Genomic DNA, 14,097 nt, shown 5'->3' on the forward strand with positions numbered 1-14,097 from the left:
TGTTTTAAAACAAAAAACAATAATAATGTCCAGGCTTCTTGATAAAAATCTTTGTCACTTTAAAGAACACGCTTAGAAGATAAATGTAATAAAATATGGTTTAAATTATGTGTTTATGTCCCAAAAAAAGAGAGAGAAACTTCTTAAAGTCAATATTGGTATCTCCATCAATCTAATATGAACTGCTTCAGTGTCTCACTCGACTTATAACATTTTGTCTTTTCTTCCATCAGTACTATCACTGCAGTGCACTCCCAGTCAGCCATGATGTCCGTACAAACTCCTCCCCTCTCCCGCTCTGGCTCCTCCCCCTCCACTGTGGGCCTGGCCAGTCGCAGCAGCTCCTCCGCCACCCCTCCCACCTCCCTCAGCCTTCGCTCGTCATACAACCAGCTGCTTGGGCGCGATGTCATCAAGGAGTCCATGGAAACAGGAAGTTCAGCCACCTTGCCGAAGAGCCGTCAGAGGTACACGATGACCAGCGTGCGCAGCGTCATGGGGATAAGTGACAACTTGGCTTTGTCGTCTAAAAACCAACCTGTAACCAGAGGAAGGGGCCTCCCCACCAAGTCGTCCTCCAGCTCTGCCCTCTACTCCTCCTCTTCCTCCTCCTCGCTGTTCAATACAGCCAACCCCAAACTGGCCAAGAATGGAGCCAACATGCAGAGACGAGCTGAGAGCCAGCAGCTGGAGCTGAGCAGGGCCAATACAGAGGGCAAGATTCACAATGATCTCATCAATAATCCCAGTTCGGACTGGCTAGAATTTGGGAAAGATAACTCACAGCTGCCTCCATTTCGTAGAAGGACCAAGAGCTTCTTGGAGTACCATGGGAAGGGCTGGGATCTGGACCTCAGCTGGGGGAACAAAGAGGACAAGGAGGAGAAGAAGCAGCAGCCTTCCCCAGAGAAGGAGCAGGCCAGTCCTGCCAAAGAGAGGGAGAGCCAGAAGGAGGAGAAGGACAGCGACAAGCAGAGCTGCCAGGAGGAGAAGGAAGAGGTGGAGCCCGTGGTGGAGGTGGACGAAGAGGAAGATGAGCCCACACCAACACCTAGACAGCCTCTGCTACCAGTGGTGGTCGAAGCCCCTCTTTCCTCCACCTCCTCCTCTTCTACCAACAGCCCAGAGTGGGTGCCAGACAACCAGAACCACCTCCAGAACCAGGCTCCAGCTCAGCTCAAAGAGGAGCTCAGTGCCCAGATTCAGCCTAGTCCACGTAGTCCTGCAAAGCCCCCTCGGAGCTCCCAACCCCGGGTGATCAAGGTGGAGCTGCACCCCAACAACGAGAACCAGTTTTTGCAGCAGTACCCACCGTCTTCCCCTAAACAGGCCAGAGCAGCAGAGAAGAGCACCCCGACCAGGAACAGGGCTCCACCTGCCCTGCCAGATCCAGAACCAGACACTGGGGTCCCTAAAGTGGGTTTAAGAATGGATCTGACTCCTGACACTCCATCGGAGGATGAAGACTCCAGCTGGACCACTCTGTCCCAGGAGACGCCCTCCCCACAGAGTCCACAGGAGAGAGGTTCGATATGCGTTTGTTAGTCTTTTCATCTGATTTTCGTTTTTAAAATTTGCATATCTGTGTCAGCCTTTAATCATGCCTCAATTACACCCTCCTTTCGTTCCTCCCCTCTTCCGTCTCTCTACCTCCTACAGACTGTCTGATCTGGAAATTTACCAAAAGCCTCTTCTTAAGCAAGCCACTCACTCTAGCAATACTGCTGGAACCTTTAAGGCCCCCGTGAGCAACCTTATGGTGCAGAGAGTTATTAGGATGGACAGAAGGATAGGATACTGCAGATAGCAGGGTGTGAAAAGGGAAGAGAGAAAAAAAAAGCAAAGCGAGAAAAGCAGGGCTGGGTTGAGTAAGAGATGATTGTCGAGGATGTATGACAAAGCAATAGATAGAGAACATGAGTGTATGGAGAGAAATATAAGACGGGCAAGCGAGAGAGGAAGGGAGAGAGGCTGTTGCGCATTGTGTCCTACCACAGGGGATGAGCCCCGGAGTTGCTATGACAACAGAAACTAAGTAGGGACAGGCTGACCATCTCTGAAATTTACCCTGTCCACCCTCGTTTGTGTGCATCTGGCCTCATCAGTGCGAGTATTTCATGATCATTAGCCTTTTTTGCAAGCATGCATATATGCAGTATGTGTTGTGTGATATATTCATGTGTTTGTGTATCGCTGTCACCCCTCAGCAGATGTATGGGTTGAAGGAGACCTGCCCCCGGGCTGGCGGGAAATCTCGGATTCATCAGAGGTCTATTTCTGGCACGTTCCCACCGGCACTACCCAGTACGACCGACCTGTTGCCTCCAGCAACCAGCACACCTCTTCCAACACTGACCACGAACCACAGCAGGAGATGCAGGAGTCGCTCAAACCACCCAGTGAGGTGAGAAGGGTCACCACAGGCCAAACACAAATGGACATTTATGTTTTATTTTACATGTACTTGGCTGTATAACCTAGTTAAGCTCTTTGAGCACTAGCATTTTCTGTCAAACCTATCATTATTATAATTTTTTTGTCAACATATTCAGTCCCCAGAGAGGAAACACATTTATTTCTATTGAATATTATTAATAATTCGACTGACAGACTTGTTGAAGAGAGATGTTTTCAAACGGTTTCTGTTTTCCTCACATATAAGTGTAGTATTTCGTCAAGGCTAAATGTTCACTATGCAGGAGACAAGGATGAGACCTGCACATACACAGTAACTTTCATGAAAGCCGAGTAATCTCAAGTTGCTGGTGAGACGTGGTTGACAGCTGCAGATAAAGCTAATTGGCAGAAGTTTAGTTAGACTTGTTGTGCCAAACATATTATAAAATCAAATTTCAGAAGGTTTTTTTTTTTTGTAATGACCCAAGTGACACAAGTGTAAAAAAATATATTAAACCAAATGACCCCCCTTCTAGTAAAACATCTTTTTTTTTTCTTTTTACTTTGTTAACATGTCTATATGGCGTTTGTTTTTTTAAAATATATGCAAGAAAACATGCATGTAATGTGTACTTAACACCATGGCTAAGCGTTTCATTTCATTGACATCATATGTAACACACTAAAGGAATCAATTCTGTCAGCATGAAGGGTGCGGCTTTCTTTATTATTATCCTTCCTCAGAGTTGGTTATCAAACATGTATGGCTGAATCACTCCATTATTAGAACCTGCCATTATGCAGCATAGATTTACCGCAAAGTTGTGTATAGATTGGTGTGTTCAAGCTGCAGCAGTTAGTGGAAGGGTGCATGGAGAGGGAGATGGACACTTTAAAAAAATGCACATTTTAAAATAAGCAACAGTGTAGTTAAATGTAAGCCATTTTAGGGCAGCAAGGAATTTATGTTCAAAGAAAAAAACATTTAAATATGAAACTTTGAGTTTTTAGTCAGCAACCTGAGCAGCACTTCACTGGTTTTCTGTATAGCTTTGTTAGAGAGGAACCTCCATGTCAAAGGTTTGTTGTGTAACTGGCAGAAATACAGTCTTTGTCCAAGATATCAGGAAAGCTGTTGGTGATCAGGGATGTACCCAACATCCCCTTTGTGTCTCTCTTCCTGCACCACCCTCTGCCTCTTTATCTCCATCCCTCTTTCTCCCCCACAGCGCCCCAGCAGTCTGATATCTGACAGCTCAGTGGAGCCGGTACCCTCACCCTCCGGCTCCTCCCCCTCCTCCCCCTCCTCCACCCTCTCCAATGACATCACCTTCTCTGGACAAAATCTCAACAGCACCACCTGCACAGCCAACGTACGTCATGCTTGTTTGGGTGTTCACTTATTAACCCTCCTATTATCTTTGGGGTCGATTTGACCCCATTCAATGTTTAACATCTCTAAATAAGTGATTGAAATCATTTTTTTCAGTTTTATTTAAAGGGCTATTTACACATAAACTTCACAATTTGAATTCTGATATTTTTTCTTAATTTTTCTTTGACCCCAAGGACAAAAGATGTCAGTAAATGTAAAGGTAATAGGAGGGTTAGCATCCAAAGTTCAGATGCATTTTTGTGACATTTTAAGGGTTTCATTGATAAATTTTGGTGTGAATGGGAATGCATCCTTTCAAAATCCAGAGAAACTCACTTTTTTATCCAAAATTACCACCAAAATCCCAAACCAATAATTACTCTACAGTCATCAAATTGCAATTACAAATCGAGAAGAGTTAATCCACTGCACATATTCCTCCAGTACAGTAAATGCTGACTTTGGTATTGTTCAGGAGCTCCAAAAACTTTTATTTGTCGTCCAGCTTTTTGGATGATGTTATTGATGTGTCTCTAATGTGGCAGTAAAAGTGATGTCTGTCCAGGTCGGTTTGAAGTGCATATCCAACAAAGATGAATATCTCTCATATTAAGTTAAAATTAGTAATATCCTATTCACTTATTATGAAGCAAATGAGATTTAAAAAAAAAAAAAAAACATCAAGATCTTCTAGTTTTTAATTTTTTTTTTTACAACAGATAGTATTTTCCTTTTCTAAATACGCCTGTGTCTTTTCCTCCAGGAGCTGAAGGACTATCCAGTCTATCCAGATCCCAGTCTGAAGGCATTCGAAGGGGCCACCCTCCGCTATGCATCACTTAAACTCAAGTAATACTAACAGACAGGTGTACTGATACAAGAAACATGTACATTTTGTATAAGACATGATGTTTATTATGTACTGGTGGTTAAAATATGACTTTATGGTCACTGTTTGTTATGTCTGGTATTTCTTTGCAGCCCTCCTGCCCAGCTGGAGACAGTGGACCTGAACAGCACATTCTCTGATCCAGAAGCGATGGTGAGCGAATAACAAGAACATATAACAGCAACACACTAAAGAATCATCTGAAATAATGTTGTGACAAAGAATGATGGGATTTTTACTTTACACAATCATGAATGTTAAGATACTGAATACAGCCTTAGCCCCGGTATAAAGTCTGCTAACCTGCTTATACAAACATATTACTGTCAAAAGTCACCAATTGTATGTTTGCATAGATTCAAATATCACAACTGAAAAATGTGACAAGACACTGTGATGAGTTAGAGCAGCTTCCACAGATCCTGTGGTCCAGACTTTGCATACATTCAGACTGACACATGAATTAAAACAATTTAAATCATACTAGTACCCAGTATGTCATCTATAAATGACTATCTGTCAACATTTATAACATCTGAGGAGCAAAATATCAGTTTTTCAGCAATCTGTGTATTTGTTAAAGTGAGGAAGTCACCAGGCTTTGTTTGCAATTACGTAATAAACCTGCTCAGCGGTACCCTGGGCTCCTTCCCTGTTTGTTGCAGTGCCACTCAGTGGTCACTTTGTGAACTGAGGTACTGTGAAGTGTCTACATTCAGAGACGTCTCAGCTGCCTCCCCGTGGAAGACTAACATAAAGACAAGCTCACCCATCAGAGGTGTAGGACAATCACTAAGAAACTAGAAGCAGATATATGAATAAACTAATGGATTGGGTAACTACTTCTCATGTGTAGGTTTAGAAAAAGAACAGAAGGGCTGATATTTTTGCAAAAAGGTTTAACATACAGCTGAAAAACACGAAAAAGAATAAGAATTTGGGAGTTGGATGGAAGTTCTGTGAACTTACAAACAGCAAAATAAAGACAAATGTTACAGCGTATTTTAGATCAAAAACATACCACATAAGATATACATTTTCTTTTTTTGTGTTTTTTTTAATTTGTTAAAGAAGTATACAGTTAAATCACAAAGAGCTGAAAACTACTCTTAAGAATTAAAATTCCAGTGAAACAAAAGCATGAGATATTCAGAAACCTCTAAGGAAAGAGGAGATGTGTGGGGATTCATTTATGAGCTTAGAATGTGTGAAAGTTTAATGAGGAATAAAAACCAGGAGAGAATAGCATCATGGTCAGTGTGTGTGTGTGTGTGTGTGTGTGTGTGTGTGTGTGTGTGTGTGTGTTGCTGTGCGTGTTTGCTTGATCCTTTTACAGAACTTGTGTTGAGCTCCTTGATGTAGATAGAGAGAAAGAAAAGGCAGAGAGGACGGTAATAGCTGTTGGCCTGAGGCAGTCTACACGCACACAGCAGAGCCACACATATGTACACACACATACACAGACACACACGCACTTACACAGTATTACATATTTCATGTGTTGCCCCCTCATGTCAAACTACTCTGGTGGATCGTGATGGTACAGTATCTGCTGCTGTGTACTGCACTGTACCTACTGTACATCTGAGTTACAGTTTGTGTGTTGTGCATGTCATGTCCATTTACCTGGGTTAAAATTAGGATCAGAACCAGAATCAATTTAAAGCACAAAGCACACTGTAAAGTGTTAAAAAACAACAATGGTTTATTGCTACTTGACTAATCTATATTTTTTGGGATGTGTATATATTTTGTATGCCGTGCTTTCTTTTCGGTTTTAATAATATTGTCCTCACTGCATTGAATGCTAAGATCTGTGGTGACATTCAACAACAAGGGAAGAAACATGAACAGCTGGATGATCAAACAGGCTTTAAATTTGCCCCCAAATCAGTAAAACCTATTTGAGATTGATCTTATCCATCACATTTTACAGAGCGGCATCCTTCACTTGTCACACCTGCTTTAGTTGTGCAAACACACAGTTTTCCTGCGCAACCATTGGTTATTGCAGATGTCACAGCATACATTTAATTCCAGCTCTATCCCTAAACAACATTGTTTTAGATCATGTGGCTCTTGAACCTCTTGCTCCATCCAGCTTTGTTGCTGCAATGTTACAATGTCAGGTCTCACCAATCGTTCTGTCAAGTAGACTGTTATTATACAAAATGACAAATTGACAAAAAAGACCTGAGTTTACATTTAAAATGGATTAATTTCCTAAACGTTATCCTTAAGGGATTGAAGTACCCTTATGAACCTTTAGAATTACTGTGTGTGTGTCTCCCAGTCATTTCCAGTGCGATCTCTGGGCTGGGTGGAGATGGCAGAGCAGGACCTGTGTGAGGGGAGGAGCAGTGTGGCCGTCCACCACTGCATCAGACAGCTGTCCTACTGCAGGAGGGACATACGGGACTCAGCCGGCGTCTGGGGAGAGGTCAGTGTGTCAACAGGCACTTGTGATATACAATATACAGCATGACTATTTTTTTGAGTTATACAAAAGTTCCACCAAACCAAGATCAGATATCTCACTTTAAACATCAGTGTGTGTAAGTGGAATGAAAAATCTGATAGGAAGGAGGAGGCAATGAGTAGAGCCTGTTTTGTTTGCAAGCCTGTATCTAACACTACAACACATTATTAGTTGTGTAGTTATGTAATCAAGCTGAAGGCTCATGTTATCTGCTACTCTCACATTACTAACGTTATAGAGAGAAAGACAATGACTACATCACCATTCTGAACCTGTACAATCTGATCTTCTCACTGTTGTTCAGAATCCGTTTCTGGTTTGAACATATGTGGCCCAGTTGCTCCAATACAAGTTGTGATTGTGTAATTTTACAAGATTAGAAGGTAAGCTGGTGTGCTCCAGCTGCAGGTGAGCAGTGGACAGGCTGACGGAGACTATTCATAGAGCCACACATTCTCAAGGACATACGGAGTTACATCTAAAGCATGACAGGATTATTTACATGAAAAAAAACCTTCTAAATATGTAATTTTGATGAACAGAAAATAATTTTTATTGGTTTATTCAATGTCAGAAAGATACTAGAATCTATCCATTATGTCATATAGGAAAAACATTTAGAGAGAAAAGCTGGAAAAGTGTATATAACTTGTGTTTCATAAATGTTCTTAAATCGTCTAGCGACCTCTCTCCAGCTGGTGAACCACAGCCTCAGTGCATCTTTACTTGCTATCTTGCAGGGTAAAGGGATGCTTTTAGTGCTTCAGGATCGCATGCTGACCCTTGTTGACCCAGACGATCGCAGCTTGCTCCACTCTCAGCCTATTAGCAGCATCCGTGTCTGGGGCGTTGGCCGAGACCATGACAGGTAGGAGAACGTTACAGATTTCCTTTATGAAACCATTTTGGTGTGGTTTGCAATGTATCTATTTGATTTAGCAATTCTGGATGTATTTCTTCCACAATTTAAATGAAACACAAACACACACTAACATGTAGATTAAACAGACATTTGCATCCTGTAACACACCTTGTACAGTAACATTCTACAAAACACATGTGTAGCATTCACGCTGTCAGAAGCTGAATCAGGAGTTTTAGCAAATCATCAGAGAATGGAATCCGCCTCATTATTATTCAGCCCATATTTGCACAAAGTGGATTCAAAACACCCTAATTATTCTTATTGCTCGATGTTTCGGTTCCACACTGAGGACCTTTGGGCCCTTCAGTCATTTGGCAGCGTCCCACGGTCTTAACCTTTTACTATTGAGCTGACAGTGTGCTGAGGCTAGCATTGCTGCTAATGGGGAGGGGGCCAAACTAAACCCTCATTGGTATGGACCCCTCAGGGTTTCCATTAACCCACGGAGCAACCACTTCAAACACTCACACAAACCCTGTACACATCTGGAAACATTAACAAGACCTTCAGTGTGAATGAGATATGAATGCATATTTGTTCAGATGTAAGCTTAACACAACGTCCCTATTGTAGTGTCAAAGTCCTGTGAAAATCTCTCCGAGATAATAAATGCTAAACCGCTAAGAGCTGAGAGTTGTGGGAGACTCACTATGTGTCACACAGCAATCGGACAAATGAGAAAAGTGCTGCAGTCCAAGGAACAGTCTGGTCCTGACATGTGTAATCAGCTGTTAAGGGATCGGGTGAAAATGGAGTTTAAAATAGCATCAGTGTAAAAGGCTCGGTCTCACTTCACTTGCCCCTGCTTGTTACCTTATTTTTTTATTTTATTTCTCTCTTCCTGTCTCGATGTCTTTCTGTCTATCTCTTATTTCTGCCTTCGTGTTTTAAGTGCTGCTGGAGTCTTTCTCACACAGCATCCCTCTCACCCTCCCACTCCTCTTCCCGTCCCTCCTGCCTTTCTCCTTTTTTAGTACCCTCAACAGCAACTCTAGCACAACATTAGCTGTATGTGTGTGAGTGAGATAAAGAGAGAAAGAAAGAAAGTCCCTCCGCCCTCTCCCGTCTCAGAGGATTGAGAAACTTTCAGTGGCTGTCTCTCTCGGCGGTAATGGATAAAGCGTGTAGTGGAAAGAAGAGGGGAGGGCTGACCCAGGATGGCTCTCCCCCTTATCCTTTATTCTCTCACTACATCTCTTTCTCTCTCTCATGACATTACAGCTTCCACTCTCTCCATCCTCTTCCTCCCACCAGCGCCTTAAAATCTGCAGTCAACAGTCTGCACTCCCTCTGCCTGGTTTTGGACTCAGGACTTTGGATGTACTGCGATCAAAATTAGAACATGGTTTACTTTCCACCTTTGTAACGCAGAAGTAGAAATTTGTCTTCACCTTGCATGAGTGTCACATCACATATGTCATCGTGCATCACAAAAATAGAACATAAATACAAAAATGCTCTTCATTAAAGAGAAGTTTTAGAAAAGCTTGGAAGGAATAAATAATTAAAATAATCTAATGATAAAATTTAACACCAGTTTAAGAGTTTATTTCCTGATACACCAGATCCACAGCGACACTGGCCTGTTCACTGCTTACTGTTTTAGCTGATAAATTGTGTGTGGGATAAAATATTTTTTATATTTTTTTGTTTGGCACTTTGACTCTTGTGAGGCGCTGAGAGAGTGGAAAGTTGGGATTCTGTGGATGACATGAATCCTCCAAACTGCTTTGTCATGATACACTGTTTACAGCCTGATATTGCACTCACCAGTTTGTCAATACTTGTAATCAAAACCAGGACACAATCCTGAAGGCAACAACACTTTCCCTGATGCACTCTGTTTAAAAGGCACAGGTCACGGATAGCTTTGAGCCACGTAATCCTACCCTGACTGGGAGTGTGTGTGTGACTCAGAGGATATCTGATACTCTTTAACCAGATTGCGCCCTCCATGTACGCAGCAAATCGTTTTATAGCATCCCACAGTAGACATCAGGATGGAGTGTGTGTGTGTGTGTGTGTGTCTGTATCTGAGACAGGAGTTTACTTTGCCAGAGGTTGGAATTGCATAGTCCTGTCACTAGAGTGCACTGTAGTCAAAGTTTGTTCATCCAGAGAAGCATACAGTGCTGCTCCAAAGTATGTAGACACCGCTGTCCATGTGTACTTCTGCTCTGGAGCTGTTCCTCGTAGTTCTTTCTACTTCCAACATGAATGTACAGAGTGGCTTATATATATGACAGAGAAAGAGAAAAGAAAAAAAGTTTACATAGTTAAATGTATAGTGATCCATGTGGTGAAAGGGGCTGGACTGATCTGCACTTTTGATTTAACATGCGTATAAAGGATAACTAAGAGAAGCTTTGCAACCTGTGTTTGGAGATTGTCATTTTGTTATTGTTGTAATCTGTCTGCTTCCACATATGTAGGTGGGTTTATCTTCATTTCTATCCACATGGCTCATTGCACAGCAGCATATTAAATGTGAAAGACTATTATTTAATATGTAAGTGTAAGTGGTTGTTGTATGAGTGCACTCCCACATTGATAGCTGAGTCAGGAATATTTTTTGTGTTGCAATATTTTTACATTTGTTGGTAGTTATTTTGTCTTGGACTGATGCTGTGAGATCAGTCTTGGTGGTGGTGCTGTTACCTTCCTTATAGCATCTGGCCTGCTTGGTCTGATTATGTAATGTTATTTCTCTTTTTAAAAAATCTGTAACAACTTCAGAAACAGAAAAAAAAGAAAGATAAATGGTTCCTTTTCTAGCATGGAAGAATGTGACTGACCTGCACAGACCCCAACTTTTACACATCTAATATTTGGAAGAGTAGAATGAAGACTCTCATAGCAGTATATTAATAATACCCATTGTTTTGGTAATCCACATACACTAATTAAGTGCCCACACACTCTTTAATATTATTTAGTGCATGACCCTCTTGGCTTTCTTTAAGGTAAATCAAATGTATTTGTGCAGTTGAGGGGGTTAGTGCCAAAGTGGGCCAAACCACATTTACGAGTTTTAGAGGAAAATGGGGTCAAAATTTTGTGTTGCTAAAACAATCATGGTTGTTGGAGGAGTCATTATATGCATTCAAAGATATTTCAACACTGTCCAGAGATTGAAACAGCTACTTTGTGATGACTTATTTCAGGTTTAATTTTGCCTTTCCTTTTGCTGACTTCCAAAGCAGACCATAACACCTTTTCTGCTCGTTGAGAAAAAAAACTGATTCGAGGTTTGTTAAACAGCACAGAAGAGTTTACATGGGTCATTATAAAGAACTAGAGATACTTTTGAGGACCATGGGGTAGAAACAGATGCTTGGCGGTGGTTAATTAAGTTTTTATTTCACCTTATGTACCTACGAGTTGAGTTTTCACGGGACTTAAGGTTGCGCTGCCCGCCATCTTGAATCGCAAACACAGGCAACTACCTGCACCCACAATATAATGGTCAGCAATTCCTGTGGCTTGGCCCAGTTTGACACTAAATTTTCATGCCAAAACCATTATTGGCCAAACTTCAAAGTTGTATTGTGGGCTGTTGGTTGGACCACTCTGCCATGAACTAGTCGACCATAAACACTTATTAAAAGAGCATAAAACTCAACTTTGGACTTTTTGCGGTTTGGCCTGCTTTGGCACCAAACCCCTCAGTTATATTGTAGGAGGAAAAATAAATAAATAAAAAGAAAATGTATTAATTTTTGTTTCTTTAAAATGACCAGTACCTCGATGGTCCACTCTTGGTGAAGTAGTTTTGTATGAGTGTGTGCATGTCTGTGTGTTTAAAGTCAGACGGGTAATGTTGTTAACTGATTGAAGCTGGTAGGTGGTGATAGAAAGAAGAGAGCTGTCTTTGTTTATTGTGTTTTAAATGCCTGAAATTGACTAAGAAAGACGGGAGAAAAAGGAGAAGGCGGGCACAAGAATTAAACACATAAGCTACAGCCAAAGCAGTTTCTAAAAGCATACATGGAAGATCCCTTTCTCTCTACTCTCTCCATCATCTCTCTTTCCATCTGCTGTCTCTTTCTTTATCCATCTATCTAAGGAGAATTCCCAGTCTCGTCCTGAATGTTCTTTCTCTCTCCTTCAGCTTGATTCAATATGAATGAGTCCCCCTGTCTCTTAAACAGGGTGGGACGACGGGGGGAGGAGGGGTTAGCTCCTCGATGAAGTCATGAAGCTATATCTGGAGCACTCAGCAAGTCTGATTGCGTGCACGATCCCGGTCGCCCGTGCACATGTTTGCATGTATGTGTGCGTGTCTGCATGTGGATTTGAACTGATGTAGTCATAGGTCTATATCTGGAGCACTCTGTTTGCATGTGTGTGATGGTGAATGAGTTGGTGTGCATGTGTCTTCCCCCACTTCTCCATCCCATCTTTCTGTCTGTAATGCTCTTGTGCTATTTCCACTCTTTGTCTCCAGCGCTCTTTCTGCCTCCCTCTTGTGCCATTGGCTGCACAGCTTTGCCTCTTCTTCTTTCTCCCTCTCTTTGTCCCGCCGTTGCACTACAGTCGGGTGGAAGCCTTCCCCCCATTTTTTTTTTTTTCAGTTTCAGTAAGACAGAGACAAAGATAGGAGGAGGAAGCAAACATAGTCAAGAGAAACAGGGAGAGTGGAGGAAAGAAAGCGTGGCAGTGCTTTTGAGGGGAGAGTCGGGTATAAACAGAGCGATGGGCAGCCAGTGAGAGAGGAAGAGAGAGGCATGCTTCCCTGCTTGCACTGAGCAGGACACAGCAGGACCTCGCAGGAGACTCTTCAGACCTGGCGAGCAAAGCAGGGGAACGCCGAGGAAGATAGGAGGAGAAAAGGTGTAGTAGAAAGAAGGGGAGAGGGAGAAGCAGGGGGAGGGGAAGGAAAGAGGGAAAGGAGAAGGGGAAAAAGGAGCCCCAGAGGATTAAAAAAAAAAAAAAAAGGATAAGAAGGAAAAGAGAGGAAGCAGACAGGAAGAGATTTACCCCAGGGTACCGCGGCGAAGGGGCTGTAGCAATGTCACCGTGGCGAAGGAGCTAACGAGGCAGGGAAACTAGTTGTCGGTAACGGGGCGAGGATGTCTGCCTGTGTGAGTACTCCTATTTCTAGTTCATTCATTCCTCTATTCTCCATCCATCCATCCCTCTACTTACAGTCATCCATTACTGGCTCCCTTTCTATCCCAACACCCGCCGTTTCCAGCTTCTCTGTTGATTTCTGACTGCTCTTATCATGTAGAGGGCACAGCACATGTCTCCTGGCAGTACTTTTATTCATTAGCCATCCCTTCATTTGGTCATTCATTTACTTTCTCAGCCTCCTGCTGTGTGTTTGACTTCAAGCTGTGTACCTTGTCCCTCTCTCTTCTTCCTCTCTCTCTCTCTGGCGAGCCATCAGGTGTAGGGATTTTTTTATTATTTATTTTTTTTCTTCTCGGCAGCAGGTTTGCAGTTGGGAGTCACTGTGACAAGAGCAAGATGTTCGGGGAGTCAGATAAGAAAGGAAAATCAGAGGAGTGAAAGAAAAAAGAGAGAGATGAAGTAAGCAAAGAAGGGATTGAGAAAGGCAGGATTAAAGGGGCTGGATGCGCTGCAGGGATGTTTCAAAGTGTGTGTCATGGCTGTTTGGAGCTGTTTGATAGTGCACTTGGCTTGTGTGTGTGTGTGTATTCTGCAGTGCCAAAATATGACTTTTTCTGACATACACATCTTGTGCTGCCACGCAAATTTAAGTGAGGATATATGCCCAGGTGAACATATGTGTGCGTGCATGATAAATGCTACTGTATGCATATGTGGAGTTCCCCTCCTCTCTCCTTTCTATAAGCAGAGGAGGAGGAGGGGAAAGAGTAGGATGAGGGATGAGCAGGGAAACACTAAGCGAAGAAACCAAAAGCCGGAGTGAAATGATTTATGACATCAGGGGAGCCGCTGCTGCTTGTTTTCTTGTCCTTGGCATGTGACACTTATTAGGATTGAGACAACACTGTTGAGAATCTGATGATGTACATTTTTAGTGCTATCGCCAGAATAGGGCC

General features: G+C 42.5%; 1 protein-coding gene across 1 annotated transcript; it reads left to right on the top strand.

The window, feature by feature from the left end:
* The first annotated feature begins 264 nt into the window (after positions 1 to 264).
* LOC103359309 (amyloid beta A4 precursor protein-binding family B member 2-like) lies at positions 265 to 8,012 on the top strand. Its single transcript, XM_008284575.1, has 7 exons — positions 265 to 1,525; positions 2,208 to 2,404; positions 3,627 to 3,770; positions 4,536 to 4,621; positions 4,754 to 4,814; positions 6,955 to 7,101; positions 7,881 to 8,012. Exons 1-7 carry the CDS (start codon positions 265 to 267, stop codon positions 8,010 to 8,012), a joined length of 2,028 nt encoding a protein of 675 aa, XP_008282797.1.
* The last annotated feature ends 6,085 nt before the right edge of the window (positions 8,013 to 14,097 follow it).

This window comes from Stegastes partitus, unplaced genomic scaffold (assembly GCF_000690725.1).
Source record: "Stegastes partitus isolate 25-593 unplaced genomic scaffold, Stegastes_partitus-1.0.2 Scaffold364, whole genome shotgun sequence".
NCBI classification, from domain to species: domain Eukaryota; kingdom Metazoa; phylum Chordata; class Actinopteri; family Pomacentridae; genus Stegastes; species Stegastes partitus.